At 59.0% G+C, this 18,503-nt stretch overlaps 1 protein-coding gene across 3 annotated transcripts in view; it reads right to left on the minus strand.

Moving 5' to 3' along the window:
- LOC112935828 (uncharacterized) overlaps nt 1-18,223 on the minus strand; it is a 42,212-nt gene extending 23,989 nt beyond the window's left edge. For 2 of the 3 annotated variants that reach the window (XM_072742599.1, XM_072742598.1), the window contains exon 1: nt 7,861-11,762. In XM_072742599.1, the coding sequence (XP_072598700.1) occupies nt 9,497-10,537 (1,041 nt within the window). In that variant the 5' untranslated portion in view covers nt 10,538-11,762 and the 3' untranslated portion in view covers nt 7,861-9,496. Of the gene's footprint in view, nt 1-7,860; nt 11,763-17,745 lie in introns of those variants that run through there. The other variant, XR_011997989.1, reaches the window with a different exon arrangement.
- Nucleotides 18,224-18,503: the final 280 nt, after the last annotated feature.

An 18,503-nucleotide genomic window follows, 5' to 3' on the forward strand; every position in this document is an offset into this window, starting at 1 on the left:
CATCACCCTTCTCATGGGCTGGCCGGTCTGGCTTGGGCTCCTCCGTGTGGGGGGCTCGGCCTCCCGGCTGGCAGCTTCACTACTCTGTGAGGTCGCCCCAGATAGCAGACATCAGGGCTCGGCACACAGAGGGGCTCTGTCCCCAGGACACAAAGCAGAGCTTGGGTGCTGGGCGGCGCCCGCTGGCCTCACCGCCTCCCCCACCAGCGGGTCTCTGGGGGCACCAGGGATGGAGACGGGAGGGGAGGTGGAGACCAGAGGAGCCGGCCTGCCCGCCATAAATCACCACGCCAGGCTTTATAATTATCTGGGCACTTAAGCTCCTCTTTCTTCTCTTCCCCCTTTCCCTGGGGAAATTTCCTTCATTTCCTACATTATCCCGGTCTCCCCGCATGTCTAAATCACCCTCAGCCAACGCCACAGCCTGCTCCTGCGAGCTGGTTCCCCGGCCTACTTCCACCAGGGAGGGCAGGCTGGATGGCTCCCAGCATGCCATCGTCCAAACCCACATCCCCTTCCTGCCCAGGACAGAAAGCTGGAAATGCCACCATGCCCATCCTTCGAGCTGTGCTGACTGTGTCCCTGCTGTCCATCAGCTGCCGCTCCCGCCCTCGAGATCTGTCGGCAAAGCCAGGCGGCCATGGGCTTCCTCGGTGGGCTTCCCCACCGGCTGAAGAAGGTGCGATGCCACTGCACCGGCTCCCCTGGCCTTTTCAGCACCCAGTTCCTGATGACCATGACAACAGCTTTCCCCGGGGCCAGGCTGGGCGAGCGTCACCCCGCGGGGGTCTGTGGCAACCTGGCAGGTGCGGCCCACTTCGTTCTCGGTGACAATGCCGCAGGGGAGCAGTTCTGATGCCACCACCACTACCATTGGTCCAGCCCGACCCCAAATCTCACCAAACCCCCACGTGCCCACAACAGGACTGTGTTCCTCTCCCCATGTCACAGGTGAGAATACTGAGGCCCAAGGAGGAGCGAAGTCTGCCCGAATCCTTCCCGGCTGCTGTGAAGGCCTGCCGAGGCTCTGCTCCATGCACATAAGCTGGAAAGTGGCCCCGCAGGACAGCAGCAGCCCAGGAGAAGGCAGGTGGGGCAGGGGTCCTCAGAGGGTCCCCCATCATCTCCGGGACAACTCCAACCTCAGGAGAGGCAGAGGGGAGGGCAGCACCTCCTCCAGGGCGTCAGGCTGGGGCCGGGGGCCGCCGTGGACCAGCCCTGGGCAAGCATTTCAAAGTCAACAAGCGGCAATGTTCTCCTAGGCCTCCCTCCCGGGGGGATGAGCCAGACTGGTTTTTTTTTAAATCTGGATCTCATTTTCTGCCCACATTTCTGACCTCCGGAAGCCTCCCGGGTACTTTTCCAGAGCTCTCTGGACTCTGTCACGGGCACGTTTCATGCCTCTGCTCACCGCATTCACAGCCAGGTCACTGGGCACCCCACAGATGCCAGGTGGAGCCTGCGGGCACAGCTGCCTGGGCCTTCCCAAGCCCTGGGCCCACAGGCTCCAACTGGTGCTCCAACAGCCATCTCTGCTCAAATTCCATGACTCCTTCCCTTGAAAAAAAAAAAAATTCCTCTTCGAAAACAAACAAAAGCCCCAGAATGGTGACCCCAGGAGAGCTGGCTGTGCCTCCACTTCATTTTCGGTTTTGTTCCGGCCTCCTGTTTGGCACAGCCAAGCACCTGGAGAAACCGTTGAACCCTCTAGTTTTTACAGATGGGTAAACTGAGGCCCAGACGGAGGAAGGGGCTTCCTGAGAGCTGCACACACGGTGATTCTATGGCTCAGCCAGGATGGAGCCGGTGGGGGGCTCTGGGCAAGGAAGCACAGGGTGTGAGCCCACAGCCAGCCAAGGTAAGAGCAGCCACGGCCCTGCGTGGGGTGGGGGACGCGGGGCATCGTCACAGGCCCCGTGGGCCCTCTCTCTGCCCAGTGGTCCCGTGGCCCAGGGCACTGAAGGCTGGCGCTCAGTATGTGCGAAAGCAAGCTCGGGGAGAAGCCGTGAACCTCAAGGAAAGCAGGCTGGCTCTAATGGAAACCAGTCAGCGGGCCAAATGCAGCAGGAACCCCCCCCCCCCCCGTGGTTTCCATGGGGACGGAGCCCGGGAGGTGGAGCTCTGGCTCAGCGGCCGCAGCAGATGTGGCCTGTGCAGGGCTGACGGGAGGGGCGGCGCTCGCCTGGCAGCAGGGCCCTGGGACGTGGCAGGCCCGGGCTGGAGGCAATGACGAGCCCAGGGCTGAGTCCGCCACCTCCAGGAGGCCTCCTGGATTCCTTGGGCGGGCACTGGGTGCTCCTGGCGAACTTTCTGCTCCCTGTGCAGCTGGGCCCAGCACCCCCCACCAGCACCAACAGGCCCGGGCCTCCTGGAGGGCGCCCGTGTTTGCTAAGTGAGGTCCCCGAGCCTGTGAGCGGGGGATGGACAGGACGCTGTGTCCTGGCTCTCGCCCTCTAGCAGAGGACCCAGGACTTGACAAGAGCGGCCTGATCCAGTCACTGGATGGTGCTGACTCTTGCTGGACCCCGAGCCTGGGCCTGCCCAGAGCAGGCTCCCTAGCCTCTCTGAGAGGGGCCCTCGAGAATCGGACGAGCTCTGAGCAACACTGGGGCACAACTCACGGGATCAGGGACACGAGTGCCACAGAGGGAGCCACATGGACAGACAGGGCACGGTTCCTCCAACAACGTGACCCCATCCCGTTTGCCTGCAGAGAGCTGCTTTCATGGGAGCTTATCCCGGCCTGTACGTGGTACTTCAGCACTTCTGCCCAGCCCTGACCTGAGGGATCCCCACTCCAGCTGAGACCCCTGCCGCGGAGCAGGCCTCACAGGTGCCGATGGCCCACCTTGTCTGCCTCAGCACAAGGTAGGAGTATCTCCATGAGAAAGGGGTCCAGGCCCATCAGGTGCACGGCATTGTCTACAGCCAGCCCCCACATGAAGAACCTGCAAAAAACCCCCGGCTGGTCACCTACACCGCAGGCTCCCAGCCCAGTGCAAGGCTGTGAATTCGGCACAGGGCAGAAAGGGCCATTTTAAGAACATGAAAGGCTCCAAAACGGTCTTGCCTGTTTCAGGTTCTCACAGTATCTCTCAAAGGCTTTTATCCCCAGTGTTTGAGGTGGAAAGCCGAAGGCCACCTGGGCCCCGCTACCTGGTACGACTCCCTGCTGCAGGAGCACTGAGAGCAAGGATGACATCCTGGCTCACCTGTTCCTAGTGCCTGCTGCTGTGCCACACACCGTCCAGGGCCGGCCAGCACCCAGAGCCACAGACGCCTGAAGCCTTCGCCCCAGCAGGGCATGGGGGCTTTGCGGGCCCCACCCAGCAGGCCTCAGATGCTGGGGTACCGGCAACCCAGCCAGAGACGGGTCCTTGGGAGCCACCTCAGAACCAGCACGACATGGCCCCTGGGAGGGAAGCAATGGAGGCAATCTTGGCTCTCTCCTCGGGCAGAAGAACTCCATCCTGGCCCTGCGTGTCTGGGAACCCACCAAGGTCAGCATCCATGACCCCATACATAACAGAAAGGGGTCTTCCATCCAGCTGTTCCCACTAGCATGGGGACAGCATGGGGAGAGCGTAGGGCCTGCACCCAGAGACCTGCTTCAGCTCCAGGCTGTTACTCCCAAGCTGTGTGGCTCTGGCGATGCTCCCTAGCCTCTCTGAGCCTTGGTTTTCTCACACAGCAAACCGCTAACACCTTCCACATGGGCAGGGCCCGCAGCCATCCTGTCTGCACCACGTTCCAGCCCCAAAGCAGCGCGGGCACATGCTGGCTCTGACGGGACATTAGATGAAGTACAATGAGGCCGACTACATCATAAAATGGATGTTTAAAAAAGCGGGGGGGAAGGGTAAATCAAAGTATGCAGCCCTGAGCATGGCGCTTAGTAGGTCAACAAAAGATTGGTCCCCCAAACCCCAAGGAACCAGGTCGTGCGTGTGGCCTCGGACATGCATTGACCCTCCCTTGGGGCAGCCGATCCTTTCCCCTGTGGTATCCCGAAGGCCGTGCTGGCCTGCCACGCTGCCTGGGCCAAGAGGGCTTCCCCAAGGAGCTGCTTCCCAGAGCCACCGCCGGCACTGCCACGCGGGGTGGGCAACCCCGGGGCTCGGCCATTTGAGCACGACTGCATCCTGGGGCGCGGGGCTCACCTCTGGCGCTGGAGCGCCCAGGACTGAGGCCCACCCATCAGGTGCCGAGCGCCTCCAAAGGTCTTGGCAACAGGCGACTTAATATTCGGGTGACCGTGACCACAGAAGCTCAGGTTGGAGGGCACCTTCTCTGCCCCGCGTCAGGCCCCACGGCGCTGCGGCTGCAGGCAGCCACCTCCATGTCGTGTGTGCCTGTGCATGGCCAGCGGGTGGGGGGGCCTCCTGCCTGATGCCACATGCCACGCTCAGGTGAAGGTCTTCGTCCCATCGAGCTGAGAGAAGCTGCACAACCGGGAGGCTCTGGCGGTGAGAACGGCGGGAACTCCTCTTGCCTCCAGGACCCCTCCGCCCACGCCTGGGCCGGAAGTGCGGGCACACCCAGTGCAGGAATCCTGGGGCAGGGCCGGGCTCCCAGGAAACTGGGCCAGAGGTTCCCCAGCACGTGCTCCCCCGGCGGCTCCCCTCTCAGGGTCTGCGGGCCTGGCCTCTACCTCCCTACTGGCCACTCGAGAAACCCAGGAGCCAGAGTCCTCAGGACCAGAGGCTGGGGACCCTTTCCCAGGGCCCACCCGCTGCTCCCCATCAAGGAGGGATGAATGGTGAGTGACATTACCACAGATGCCACGAGAAACCTGTGGCGGGATTGATCTCCTTGCTTTATGGACAGGGAAACTGAGGCTGGGATGGGTAGGCAGCTCACCTGAGAGGCCAGGCCTCTGGTCTCCACCTAAGAGGCGGCCCCACTGAGGGGACACACGAACCACCCGGGCCTCCCAGACAGGCTCTCATCTGACCTGACAGTTTCCCGAGTCTGATGTGGCCACGTTGACTTTAAAGACAGAGAACCGAGGCCCGTGGTAAATACCACTCTCATCAAGGCTTTTTGGGATCAAAGGTGTGCTGGGCATTCACCGGCCTCATCAAATGCCCCCGATCCCCACCAGGTCCCACGAGGTAGCTGGGCTGCTAAGGCTTCTGGGTGGCCACTCAGCGGCCCGAGCCCCCCACGCAGGTGCACACGTGCACACACGCAGCCCTGCCCGGGAAGACTAGCCCTGCTGGCCGCTTCTTGCAGGAGGGCCACCCGCGCACCAACCGGCCCACCCGGGCCTTCCGGCCGCTCCCCTGCCTCGGCCGCCTTCCCGGATCCTGTTCTGGGCCTGCCCGCGCCGCCATTTCCTCTCCCAGGCCCACAGGCTCACTTCCACTCCTCAGAGTTTGCAAATGGCCGGTGCCTGGAACAGCCCGCCCCTCCAAGGAGAGCGCACCGTGCCTGGCCAGGTCCCAGCACGTAGGCAGCCTGGCCAAAGGGCCTTCCTTCACCTCCCAGGAACCTGGCAGCTGGGTGCCCTGTCCGACCAGCTCTGGCCGGCCCTGGGCTGCGGAAGATGACCCCTGGGGCGGGGGGGCGGGGGTGCCTGGCAGGCGTCCCCGGGGTGGCCCTCGGGCTCCGCGGCTCACTGCCCCAAGCAGGCACGGTGCCTCCAAATGCCCGTGCACCTCTGCAAACCACTGACATACCAGGCAAAGCACAGGACACTACGCGTGTGTGCACACGTCACATGCACATGCCGTGGCACACAGGCCCCGGCCAAGGCACACCGTCCACACCTGACCACCCCGTGGACACGCAGCACGAACACGGGCTCTGGAGGCCCGGGTCTGAATCCCACCCCGATCATCATCAGCTGGTTCAATCTGGGGACCCAGCTTCAGGCTCAGTGCCTCCCCAGGGCCGAATGGAGCCCGCGTTAGCCCCCGCCTGGCAGGCATTTCTGAGACTCAGTGATGAACCAAGGCTTCCCAGCAGGAGCGGGGCACTCTGTGCGGGCCGGGGGGCCACGCTAAGTGCATTCCATGTGTTTCTACGAGGCCGGGACACTTACTGCCCTCATTTTACAGATGGGGAAACCGGGGGCCCAGAGCGCGAAAATGACTTGCCTTCCATCAACACGGCCAGGAAATAAAACCGACCCAATGTGAAGCCCGGCCTCAGTGCCGGAGCTCCTGCTGGTCTGCGCTCTGCTTTGCCGCCTGAGCGGGGTGGCTGGCTCTGGCTCCCAGGGCGGTGACTGCTCTGCTCTGCCTACTCTTTGAGAGCGCCCAGCCCAGCGCCGTATTCTCGGGGCTGCTAGTAAATACAGGTCTGATGCCAAGACTGGGGTCAATAGGCTGAAAGACTAAACGGGAAAGGAGGGAGTGGTTAAAAAAAAAAAAAAAAAAGAATCCAAGAGCAGAACCGCTAGGGAAAGCGGTTCCCATGAGCCCTGGCAAATTTCATCAACTTTTCGGTCTTCCTGTTTTCCCAAACATCTCCACCAACAGGTACGTGCTTTAAAATACACAGGCCGCAATAAAGCACTTGCATCCACACACGGAAGGGGCCTCGAGAGCTTGCAGGAGTTGGCAGAGGGAGGCGCCCGGGTCTGGTTCAGGTGCAGCCTCAAGCCCCGAGTGCAGGCTACCGGCCCGGGTACAGGAAGGTGGCCCCAGAGGCTGAGCAGGGCACAGAAAGTAGGCATCCGGGATTCAGGACAAGCAGAAGCAATCACTTCAAAATGAGGGGAGGGGTGGCATGCGGTGGGGAATCACTCTCTGAAAGGATTACATCATACATAACGTGAGCAAATTCACAAAATAAACAGTTGCCGTGTGCAAATTATTGTGGCTGTAAAACTTCTCTGTCCTCACGCGTGATGATAGCCAATAAATTCTGCACCTTGTTATCTCGGTGAGATAATTTTTTTTTTAAGTTTACAGCTACTTTTTGTCATTTACCTGTTGAATGTTTTTTTTTTTTTTGGAGGCAGGAGGAGAAGGGGTATATTTACACGCACCTTTAAACCACACAAAATATTTGTCATCTGATTTTTCATAAACATCTCAAAACGATTTTACGTAAGCCGACACAAGAACAGCGAGAGATTTAATGAAGATCTCAAAGATTTCAAATCCCAAACCCCGCAATTTTGGATTTAAATCTAGGGTTAACACTGTCCAAGCTGCCAAACAGCATAAAAATTGGTAATTAATTAAAACATTTCAGGTCCTCTAACGTAGGGCATTCGGAGCCTTCAAAGGCAAAGATGAAAACCGACATTTAAATTCTAATCTAATGAAAGTGATGGTTGCTCCTCTACCGAGTTGTTCAGGGGACGGACTAGAGGATCCCAGGACTGTTTTCTACACAAATGCAACTTGTTTATTTTGACCTCAGGTCTTTGAAATTGTCAACTCCACAATTGAAATATGCTGTGTGTTCCAACAAGGACCCAGCAGTCGTAATGACAGACCAGCCCATCTGTGCTGTGAGAATGTATAATTTCAGTCTATAGTGGAATTTATATAGAAGCAATGATGTGAAAACTGCTATGCGTGGTACTTTCTTTAAAAAAAAAAACCTGCCGAGAAGTACCAAGTGCCATGGAGAACGCTGATATTTTGTCTGAATCACAACACAAAAGATTCCACGGCATTTTCCTGATTTGGGGGGGAAGCAGAATGTCACAGCCCAAGTTAAAAAACAAATATGGTAACTGGTCACATATAAGCATCCCAGCTCTATAAGGTGTGTGCTGGAAAATGTGTTATCCGTAGACATTACACCCATTAGGTGAACATGATCTCGGTGGAAATTACTAATTTAGAATGAAAATGCTCATTTATGGAAATTAATTGATTTTATGCTACTTGCCCTTACCTCCAAAAAGACGACGACGAAGTCGTGTTCAGGAAATGTGACCATCATTTCGGGATTTAGGATTAAAGGCCTGTGCACCTACACGAATTCGACCAAAAAATAAAATTTTTGGAGATGAGGCACAGGCAGCTATTAAAGCATAAATTCTTTAAACATGAGGGCCCCTCCTTTCCCCTACCCACCTCTACACACTCTGGACTCTTTCACTTTAGAATTTATGACACTCTGGTTTTTTTCCTATTACTTGTATTTTGTCACCAATGTTTTATTTGGTGCTTGCTAAATATTTGGGTACAACGATCTTCCAGCTTGCAGCAGCAGAATGTGGCTGTCACAATCATGAAAATGTTTTAATTATCTCTGCTCTATACGCCTGTCTCTGCAGCCCCAAACCTCCAGTATCGACTGCTGTCTAATCTACGAACAAAAGCAGCCGTGATAGTCCTTGTGTGAGCTGAGCTCACTTTCATGTTTGGTGGTATCTGCCCCGGCCGGCTGCTCAGACCCACACAGACAGGGCCTGACGCCTCCGAATTAGGAAAACAAAGATGTATTTACGGGAGAATTTTCTTCTCGGTTGCAATTTAGAACTTTCTGGGCCCGATTTTCCATATTCCATAAATCAAGACCCTTGCTACCCTCAGACATGGGGGGAAAACCAGGCTGCATCTGTGGGCGCTTTTGTCAGCCTGCCAGAGGATGGAGGTAAGTCAGAGCTGAACTCTGTAAAATCCACCTTTTAAATGAAAAGGTTCAGCCTTTCTGAAGGGTCAGGGACCAGCCTGAGAAACTCGGGCAATCACAGAGCTCAGCTTTGGGACCCCAGGGGCAGCGTGGTCTGGGGGCGCAAAGGTCTTCGAGGGACTCCCACCTCCCTGCCACCGCTGGCCCCGGTTCAGGCCCTGGACAGCCCAGTGTCTCGGCCCACAGTCCTGCAGATGGGAACCCGGGACGGCATCTGGCACAGGCCGGCCCCGGACCACTCGGGGCCCCCGAGGGTCTGTGGGCTGCACGTGCCCACGTGCACCCCACGCACCGCCTGTGGGCAGGGTGGTTATGAGCTGGACATGGCACCGTTAGGCGGAATCCCCGGGCTTAAATAAGTGTTTAAAAAAACAAAGCACAAAACAACCTAAAAGATTTTCCCCATACTGAGCCGGGAGCCGAAAAGAGCCTTCTTTTTTCTCCTGGCCACCCCCCCCCCCTGCCGCCGTCACCCGAAATAAAATAAAACGAAAGGGAGAAAAGAACTGCATCCCTAAACTGTGGACATGGCAGCATTAAAGATGCCGGATAAAATAAAAGGGCCTCTGTTTCTCAATGCAGAACCCACCCTCCCGTGTGCCAGCCCAGCCTTGCCTGCCGAGGAGTTTGCTGGGAGGAGCATGGGCGCCTTGGTGTTTTTCCCTCTGCCACTCCTGGCACCACCAAAAATTAAAATAATAATATTAACAACAACAGTAATAATAATAACGAGGCGCCCCACGACAAACCAATCCGAGTGAGCGGGAACGAGCAGGCCGTGCCTATTAATACCTCCTGAAACACTCGTTCCAATGATAATTGAACACACGGCTACTGTGAAATAACAAACATTCATTTTTATTGTGATTCCCAAAGCCTAGAGCTTTGGATCTTAAAAATAAATGGGCTTGGCTTCTGCATTTTCCCTGCAGTTTTTGGAAAGGCTTATTACTTCACTGAAGATTGGGTGTGGGGGGGGGGGGTCGGAAATAGAATTTTGAATTTCGGATAACCAATTAGAGGCAAGGAAACGTAACAGGCACCCAGCACAAGATGGCAGAGCCATCGGCTTGTCTCCAGCCGGGGAGAAGGGAAGAAGGTGACTTACCCAAGGTGCAGGAGGCTGAGGAGCTTTCTCCAACGCAAGGACGTGCCCATGGTGCCCCCTGGCCAGGCCGGGCACCGCGGGGGGTGAGGGGTCCCGCCGGCCTGCTGGCCGTCCCCAGGTGCCAGCCCCATGCCGCCGGGCCCGCAGGCGTCCTGCTCTCCCCGGCCACCCTCGGCCATCGGTGCCCCAGTCTCGGCCGCCGCGGCCTGGGCCTCGGCCACCCCGGCCCCCGGAGGCAGGGCTGCCAGGAGCCAAGTGGTGCTGGGGGAGGCTCTGCTGCCAGCCCAGGAGGACGAGGAAAATGCTACTTTTGTCTCCTGCTCTCATCTGGCACTGGCTGCCCGGGGAGGGGGGGCCAGAGGCGGCCGCTGCGGCTCGGCCCCGCCCACCGGGAATTTTTGAAAGATGCTCCTGGGTGCCGGGAGGATGGCAGACGTGGCAGAGGCGGGTGGGCCGGACCCCCGAACCCACCACCGGGCAGGGGGAGGTGGGAGAGGGCGGAGGCGGCAGGCGCGGCTGGCCACTCAGCGGCCGGCCCGAGGAGGCCGGGGAGCCGGCCCGGCCCAGGCCCGGCCCAGGCGCCAGCCCTCCCCGGGGCCAGGCGGCACGGCCTGGGCGCCATGTTGCTCCGCAGTCCGGGCGGCCCGGGCCCGCTCCGGGCATAGAGGCCGCATTGTTCCCGCGCTGGCCCAAGGAGGAGCAGGGTGGCGGTGGCCAGCGCCCGGCGGGCTCCCCGGCAGAGGGCCCCCCCCAACAGCTCCCTGGGCCCCCGGCCTCCCCGCGAGCCCGTTCCAGCGGATGCCCCCCCGGGGGGGGCCGTGCCATTCGGGCCCGGAGTCTGCGCCAGGGCTCGGGGTCGGCCTTGTGTCCGCGTGGCTGCCCGACCCTGTGCCACACCAGCTCCCGGGCCTCAGTTTCCCCATCCACAGAAGGAATGGGGGATAGAACAGCTCCTACCGCCGGGGGCTACCGGATGATAGAGTGAAAGATGCACACAAAGGGGCGGGCACCCAGGAGCTGCTGGCCTTGCCCGCGAGGGGGGCACGGGCATCCAGAGTCCAGGCCGGCCCCACACTTTCTCAGCCGCCACCAAAGCCAATCCTGGCCACCCCCTCGGCCCCAAGGTGGAGCGAGCCCAGCCCTGGCCCTTGCCCCGTCAGCGGCCTGAGGGGTTCACGTGGTGCTTTTATTTGGAGACTGATCACATTTGGCTGTCCCCTGCTGGAGGCATCCGGGCCACATCTGTGTGGCCGCACCGTCTGCCTGCGTCTGTCCCTCAGCCCTTTATGTGGCCAGGCCCCGTGCCCCTGCGGCGGCTGAGCCCCAGGGCTGTGTGTGTGACACAGGGGCTCCCCCGGCCAGCGGCCCCGGCCGGCAGGGCCGGCCCTACAGGGAGTGGCCGGGCTGGGCCTGCAGTCCCGCTCGCAGGCCTTCCTGTCGGTGATGACTGGGGTCAGGGGCCGTCTGGACGCCTGAGCAGCGGGGGACGGGAGCCCAGGTTCCGATGCGGTCGTGCCCGCCGAGGAGGGGGGCCGGCACGGCGACTGAGCGACAAGGAGGCCGCCCAGGAGGGGCCCTCCGGTCCTCGGGCTCTGGTCTCACGCACACCACCACGTGACCAGCCCGCCAGCTGATGCCAGAGACAAAGCAGGTAGGATTCCGATGCCACGCGCCTGACCAGGAACGCCGGGAATTCCATTCCAGGAACGGCTTGGCACAGCTGCCAACAGCCGGGCCCCCGGGAGGAGAGGGTCTCCCCACGCTCCACGGGGAAGGCTGCTGGAAACCAGGTGGCCATTTTGGGGCTGGCCCCTGACAGAGGACACCAGGCGGTAGCTGGGTCACGGCCGGGAGGCGGCAGGTGGCACGACCCCGACACACACCGCACCCTCGCACACGCGATCACGCAGCAGAAGCGGCCTCTGCTGTGCCAGCCGGCCGCCCGGGAGGTAAGGGCCTCCAGCCCAGCGTGGGGCTCAGGACACAGCACCTCTGGCAGGTGGCAGGGCCCAATCAGGCCCTTCTGGGCTGGAACCCTCCGGCGTGAGGTTAGGCAGCATCGCCGCTGTGTCAGCCAGGACCAGCATCCCCAGACACAAGTCCTCCTCCTGGCAGGGCGGGGAGGGCTCCACAGGTGACACGCGCTGCCCGTGACATGCTCAGGACACATGCAAGTCCCCGTGGGCCAGAAGCCCAGGCGGCTCCGGGTGATGTGATGTGCACCCGCACGCCAACAGCACCCGCACACCACTCGTGCCAGCGTCTCTCTGCTAAAAAACGTAAGGGAGACTGAAGCCCGGCACCATCATTTTATTATAATTTAAAATGTAATTATAAAAGGCTGATTTGAATGTAAATATCGCCGTTAAACACATGAAAGGCGAATTGAGATTTAAGAGCCCCAAATCAGCAGGTAAATATTTCAGCTAAATGCTCTTCCTGCCATCTGAGATCCCAGAATCAAGAAAGGGCGTTTCACCGAAAAAACCCAGCCCCAGCGTTAGGAGCCAAAGGCATCAGGCACAGCGTTCCTTTTTTACTCTTAAGGGAAAATTCTATCACTGCTTAAAAAAAAAAAAGAAGAAGAAGAAGAAGAAGAAGAAGAAGAAGAAGAAGAAGAAGAAGAAGAGGAAGGCTGTTTCACTTTGTAAATGCCATGCACACATTTCCAACCACAATAATAATCATTGCCTCTGCTGCTCACATGTCTACTCAGAGAACCAACCTCTCAGCCGCCGCCGACGGAGCAGCAGGCCCGGCTGGCGGCTCAAGGGCTGGATTACTGGAGCCACGCGGGTTTCTGACCCGTCCAGAATCCGGCGCAAACAAGCCTGCCATCCAGAATCTCAGAGACCCTAGGGCGTTTACTTCTGAAACTGCCCCCACTGCGTGAATAAAAGCCTGTGTCAGAGGGTTTTTTCTGCCTCATGACACACCGTTCCAGTCTTTTCCACCTCGATTTTACCAAATCCACCCGTGGCCTTAGATGCTGTTTCGGTCACCCCCAAAAGAGTGCTCTCTTCATTGCATTTTGGCGGGGAGGGGGGTGGGGGTGGGCAGGTTAAACAGGCCACAGCTAAGCGGCTCCAGGATAAAAAAAAAAAAAAAAAAAAAAAAGGCAAAAAACAAAACAAAAAAACCCAAACAACCAAAAACAGAAACCGCATAAAAGCAGCTTTAAAAAACGAAACCTCATTTTTGAAAGCCAAACATCATCATCTGCCAACAAAGACTTCTGGGTGAAGGAGAAGCTTGGCGGGGAGGGGACTCTCATCCCTCACCCCGAATGGGGCCACTCCCTCCCCTGTCCTCACCCACTTCGCAGGGGTGTCCAGACTGAGGACCCCCTTAGCTGGCAGGGATCCCAGGCCGATTATCCACCGCAGCCTTCCCAACGTCCCCCCAGCGCCAGGAGGACACTGAACTCACTTCGGGCCCCAGCTGGATCAGCTCCTCTGAGTCCCTGACGTGAGCCTGGGAGCCGGGCCCTGCTTCTCAGGGTGCCTTCCTGGCCGCACCGAAGCCAGGCCGTGGATTTAGCAGGAATCGGGGTTGAACGCTATCTACCACAGCAGAGCGGGCAAGAGGGAGATGGCTGGTGGATAATAAGCCTCAGAGTGGAATTCTGTTCATTTTGGTAATTCAGAAAACATCCATCCGGTGCTAGCTCTGCGCCCGTTTGTCAGGAGTTACAAACACACCCTCTCTCCAGCCGGGGAGGGTATTTGAGGGTTGGCGTGTGGCTTAACCACGGCAGGCCAGGCTCTCTGATAACCTGCACACGGCACCCAAATGCATCGGACAATGGGCTCTGGGAGGAGCCAAGGGCCCCAGAGAGTCACAAATACCGTCCGAAATCGCCCTCGATGGTGCGGTCACCTCTTATGGTCTGGGTTTTCCTCACTTCCATTCTAGGAGGGACTACCTGCCCTCCCCCTCACCCCCCAGCAGACAAAAGCCCATCGGGCCTGGCCCATCCAGGTCACCATCTCAAACCTGGAAACCTGGCTACCTTTCTGGTGCCTGCAAACGCGCCCCCGCAGTCTTGCGAAAGAGATCACAGAAGGAAAAAATTAAACTTGAGAAAGTTTAGCCTCCACTCAACAAAGAAAGCCAGACGTTCCCACTGAATTTCCCAAGAACCACGGGTCAGGGGACTTTCTTTTCTCCCTTTCTATAAATCTCCATCCCTGACTGGGTTCTCAGGGCCTGTGATACCCAGAAACTCGAGCTCCACCATCTCAGCCAACGGGACACTGGTCAGCCCTGGAAATAAGTATTTCATATAAAAGATCCATTGTCTTTGCTCAGAGACAGTTGTTGCATTTTCTCTTTCCTCTGCTCCATAACATCAGCAAGCCAGGCCGATGCCCGGGCTCCTTTCTTGTCCCAATAGCATGTTTTCAGAAAGGGCAGTCTTGCTGGGTCTTCTTGAATCATCAGCTAAGAGGTAAGAGTCTCCTCGACGAAGCGTTCTGGTCAACGTATGCTTGTATTCGGCCAAGGAGCAATTAGCTCGCCAGTGGTGAAACGCTCCTACCACATTGCCACCCGAGTTGCCAGCTGGTGTGGCCACTCTAGATGCCCAAGTGGTGATGTCCTGCCCTCAATTTTAACCCCCACCCCACCCCTGGACCCTGAAGAGGTGAGAGGCACAGGTCAGACCCCGTGGTCAGCACCTGAGTGGGCTCCTCAAGTGCCATTCTGGGGGTGGGGGGAGTCTACTCCTTCCTCGGTGACCACGTCCCAGGACCTCACGAGGCCTTGCTCCCATCTAGTATACCCAGTGCATCCCAGCCAAGTCCCTGTGACAAGGGAAGCCCTGGCTTTGCAAGCTCCTGGCATTCCACCTGATAGAAAATATCAAAGTTCACCTTGCACCATTGCCTGCAGGGCAGGGGGGCCGCAGGCGTGGGGGGTAAACTCATAGGCATCCTTTGCAGTGAAACCAAAACCGGACTGTTTCTTAGAAACTCAAAAATATAGTAATCTCTAGCAATAAACATGGCGATTACCATTTACAACAGCAGCACGCTTTATGGCGTCCCTGCCACGCGCCAGGAACTGTGCTTCGCAGGAAGAACGCAGGCTGGACACTCCAAATGACCCTCCGAGGTTGGTGCCAGGGCTCAGAGTACAGGCCCAAGGCGGTGAGGGGCCTTGTCCCTGGTCACACAGGGAGCCAGGGGCAGGAGCCGGGTTGGGAGCTGCCCGACGTGAGCCAGGACACCCCTGGTCCGTGGGGTTCCTACGACAATATTCTCCATTCTCCCCAAACATGCAAGTTCACCCTCTAAACCCAACGAAAATCCAGCATGATGGTTATAAGACGTTTTCCTGGCTGGCCTGCAAGGGCCTCCCTCCCTCCCCAAACACGGTCCCTCACTAGGGGCACACGTGGGTTTCCCTGGACACCGGGGAGGACTCGCTCAGGAACAGTGCCTGCCGGGGTAGGCAAAGCCCTGGGGACCCTCCCTGAACCCCAGGGACGGCCTTCCAGGCAGGCCTCATCCACACCAGGGCAGAGAAGGCCCCAGAATCCTCCCGAGGATAGGTGCAAGCGAGCCCGGTTCATCGACTGCCCCATCAAGGGGCAAATCACACAGACCCAGAAAGTGATCCTGCCGCGGCTCCCTGCTGTTCCTGCTGAGCAAAGCAAACTGCCACCTGCACCTGCTCAGGTGGTGAGAGGAACCTGGCCACAGTGAGGGCCCCTTCGCCACACTGCCTGTGCTGAGCTGCCGGGCCCCATCAGCACCCTGAAGACCCCTCACCCAGGATCTGGGGCTTCAAGTGGCCAAAGGCTGGGCATGACTCGGCCCCAAGCACAGGCGAGGAAAGACCCGGGGGCTGACCCTGGTTTAAAACAAAAGCAGACACTCCAGGGTCATTTCCCACTAGCCCACCCCAGTCCATAAGACCCTGTCCCCCTGCTTCACACATTCTTCCTATTAAATCCAGAAGTGACAAACCCAAGACAAGGCACCAGTTCCTTCTCAGAACCTCGACTCTGCTGTGCATGTCCTCAAAAATAAATGTTGCCTGGATGGGATATCCCGACACGATAAGAAGCCCCAGGGGGCCCAAGTCTCCACTAGGACTGGGCTGGCTCCAAGTACGAAGGACAAAGGCAGGACAGGACAGCGTTGGTGCTGAGGCAGTGCTTCCATCCAGGGGGTGGGGGCGGCACTGTTTACTAGGGACTCCCCACCCGATCACACTCCAGGTGCCAGGGGCACACTCTGGCCGGGGAGATGGGCCTCCGGAGCCGGGAACTCCCCACTAAGGGACCCTGGGGGTGCTTCCCTGGATTCTCAGGCCCTCAGGCCTTTCCCTGCTCCCATCGGCCTAGGGAGAAGAAGCCAGGGCTGCCCCTCGTTGGGGATCAGCAGAATGCCACACCTTCCTGCCTGTCACGAGGTATGTCAGAGGTCATCCCTGCACCCAGGGAAAACATCTCCCGCGTTCTGCAGGCGACGGTCAGCTGGAACTTGAGCTTCTTCCGATTTCTAACCGGGTCACTGCCAATGCCAAGCGACAGCTCCCGGCTCGAGTGGCAACGACTTCAGCAGCTGCACCCCCGTTCCCGAGATGCCTCCTGAATGTCCCACCCGGGTTTCAGGTCTGCTAACTGCCTCTGATACAGGAGTCATAAATCAAAATTGAAAATGGGGGAGGTGGGGAGGTGGCAGGGGGTGGGGGGGGCAGCGGGTAGCGGCCGGGTGTGCTCTGTAGCACCGAAGCAAACTTTCGGTCTCTGCGCCTGGGTTGGCTAGGTCTTACTGAAATGGTCTCCTCGTTCCTCTGGGTTCCTCCCTGGGCTCTAGGGAACCAGGCAGCCTGGGGAGAGGTTGTCATGAGGCAGGCCTGGGCCACTCAGGCCCCTGTCCACGTTCCCGGAAATACGGCCTTTAGGTGCCAGCTCACAACTCTGGGGCGTTATGGAAACAGCACCCCCACCCCCAGCCCATTATTTTGTGGTCAAAGCACCCATTAAGGCTCTCCAAACCACATCAATAAGATGGGGAGAGCAAAGGGGAAATCGCACCTGTGATACGATGGTATTAAAAAGTGGGCTTAATCCCGCCACCGGCCTCCTCTCCCCGCCCGCCCCCACCCTGGGATGGGTTTCACTTTAACAGGATAGGTACACACGAGTACAAACATGCGTTTTAAAATCCCAAATGGCCAGAACCAACGAACTAAAATAAAACGAAGATGGTGCTGGCCTGCAGAGACCGCCCTGGCTTCTGAAACCCAACTTTGAAGAAATTAATTTCGGCGTTACCTTACAACCCTGTAATTACGGCAAACGCGCATTCCTTCACCCATTTCTTGCTTCCCACAAACTCCCCCAGGGCCGCCGGCTGGGCCTGTGTGTGAGCCACCTATAAAGGGGGATTTATTACGAAAAGTTATGAGTTGTTTTTCGTTTTATGCCACCATAAACAAAAGCCTCCACACAAGGGCCTTTCACTCAACCGGCCCAGGGGCGGCCAACGCTTGACTGCGGGCCCTGAAATCGGCTCTCCATAAATGCTTGACCAGCAGAAAAATAAAATAAGAATAAGACAAATAAAATAAAATAAATAAAAGAAGCAGCGCTTTTGCTGGTTTAGAAAGGGAATAGGAAAGAGGTCTATTTTTTCAAAAAGGGATTGTAGCTCCCAGATAATCCTTCCAAACACATCAAACCTACACACAGACGCTTTCTTTTTTTTTCCCCCATTCAGTCGAAGGTGCCTGCTAACGCTGTTTTCCGTGTTCAGCCAGATTCTCTCCCGCAAATGGGGCGCACACACCTGAGATCTGAAACTGTATTTCACAAATAACAAGTTCCCGCATTTTAATGCCGGCCGGCCGTGGGGGTGTCGCCAAGCTGGCCAGGCTTCGGGCTCCAGGGCAACCTCCCCGGTCGGGTCGGTCGGTCGGTCGGTGGGGTCGGTGGAAGCCTGCCCGACAGGCTCTTCTTAGAAATCCCTGCATTAATATTTAAATAGTCACTAAGTAGCGAAAGTGAGAGATGCACTTACCGTCCTCGGGAGTCGCCGGGAACGCAACGCGGCCGGGACCCGGGACACGCAGGTCGACCGCCCTGCCCTTGGCGGAGGGACGCGCCTGGACGCGGCGGGCGCTGCGCGGTCCTGCCCGCTCGGCCCAGGCCCCGGGCGTGCGCCCCGGTCCCCGCGCCGGCCTCCTGCGCGCGCGGTGCCACCTCCCGCAACTCGGGCAGGGCGGGACGGCTGGGGGGCGCGGACGGCCGGGAGAGGCGCGCGCCAGGCCCCGCCGCCCGTCCCCTCCCGACGCGGGCCGGCCCGAGAGGAGCCAGCGGACCTGGCCGGGGAGCCGCCGGCAGCACCGGGTCCCCGCGGCCGCGCCTCGCGCCCCGGGGGACCTTTGTCCGGGGCGAAACCGAAAGCGCGCCGGGCCGGGGGCGCCCACGCCCTGCGGCGGGGGTCCGGGCCGCAGCGCCCCGCGACTTTCTCCAAGTTCCCGAGCTCCGGGCGGGCGGGCGGCGCGGGCCCCAACTTGCGGAGCCGGCCGTCGGGCGCGCTGCGGGCTGCGGGCGGGCGCGGGGCGGCGGGCGGCGGGCGGCGCGGCCCGGGCACAATGGGCGCCGCCGGGCGGGCGGGCGGGCGCGGGGACGGCGCGGGCCCGGCTGCCGCGCGGCCGCTCGTCTGGCGCGGCCCGGGCGCCGAATGCGGCGGCGGCGGCGGCTTGGCACAGACGCGCCGCGCGCCCGGTGCATGCTAATGGCCGGCGGCCGCGCCATGAATTATTCAGCAGCGGC

The sequence above is a fragment of the Vulpes vulpes genome, chromosome 16 (assembly GCF_048418805.1).
Source record: "Vulpes vulpes isolate BD-2025 chromosome 16, VulVul3, whole genome shotgun sequence".
NCBI classification, from domain to species: domain Eukaryota; kingdom Metazoa; phylum Chordata; class Mammalia; order Carnivora; family Canidae; genus Vulpes; species Vulpes vulpes.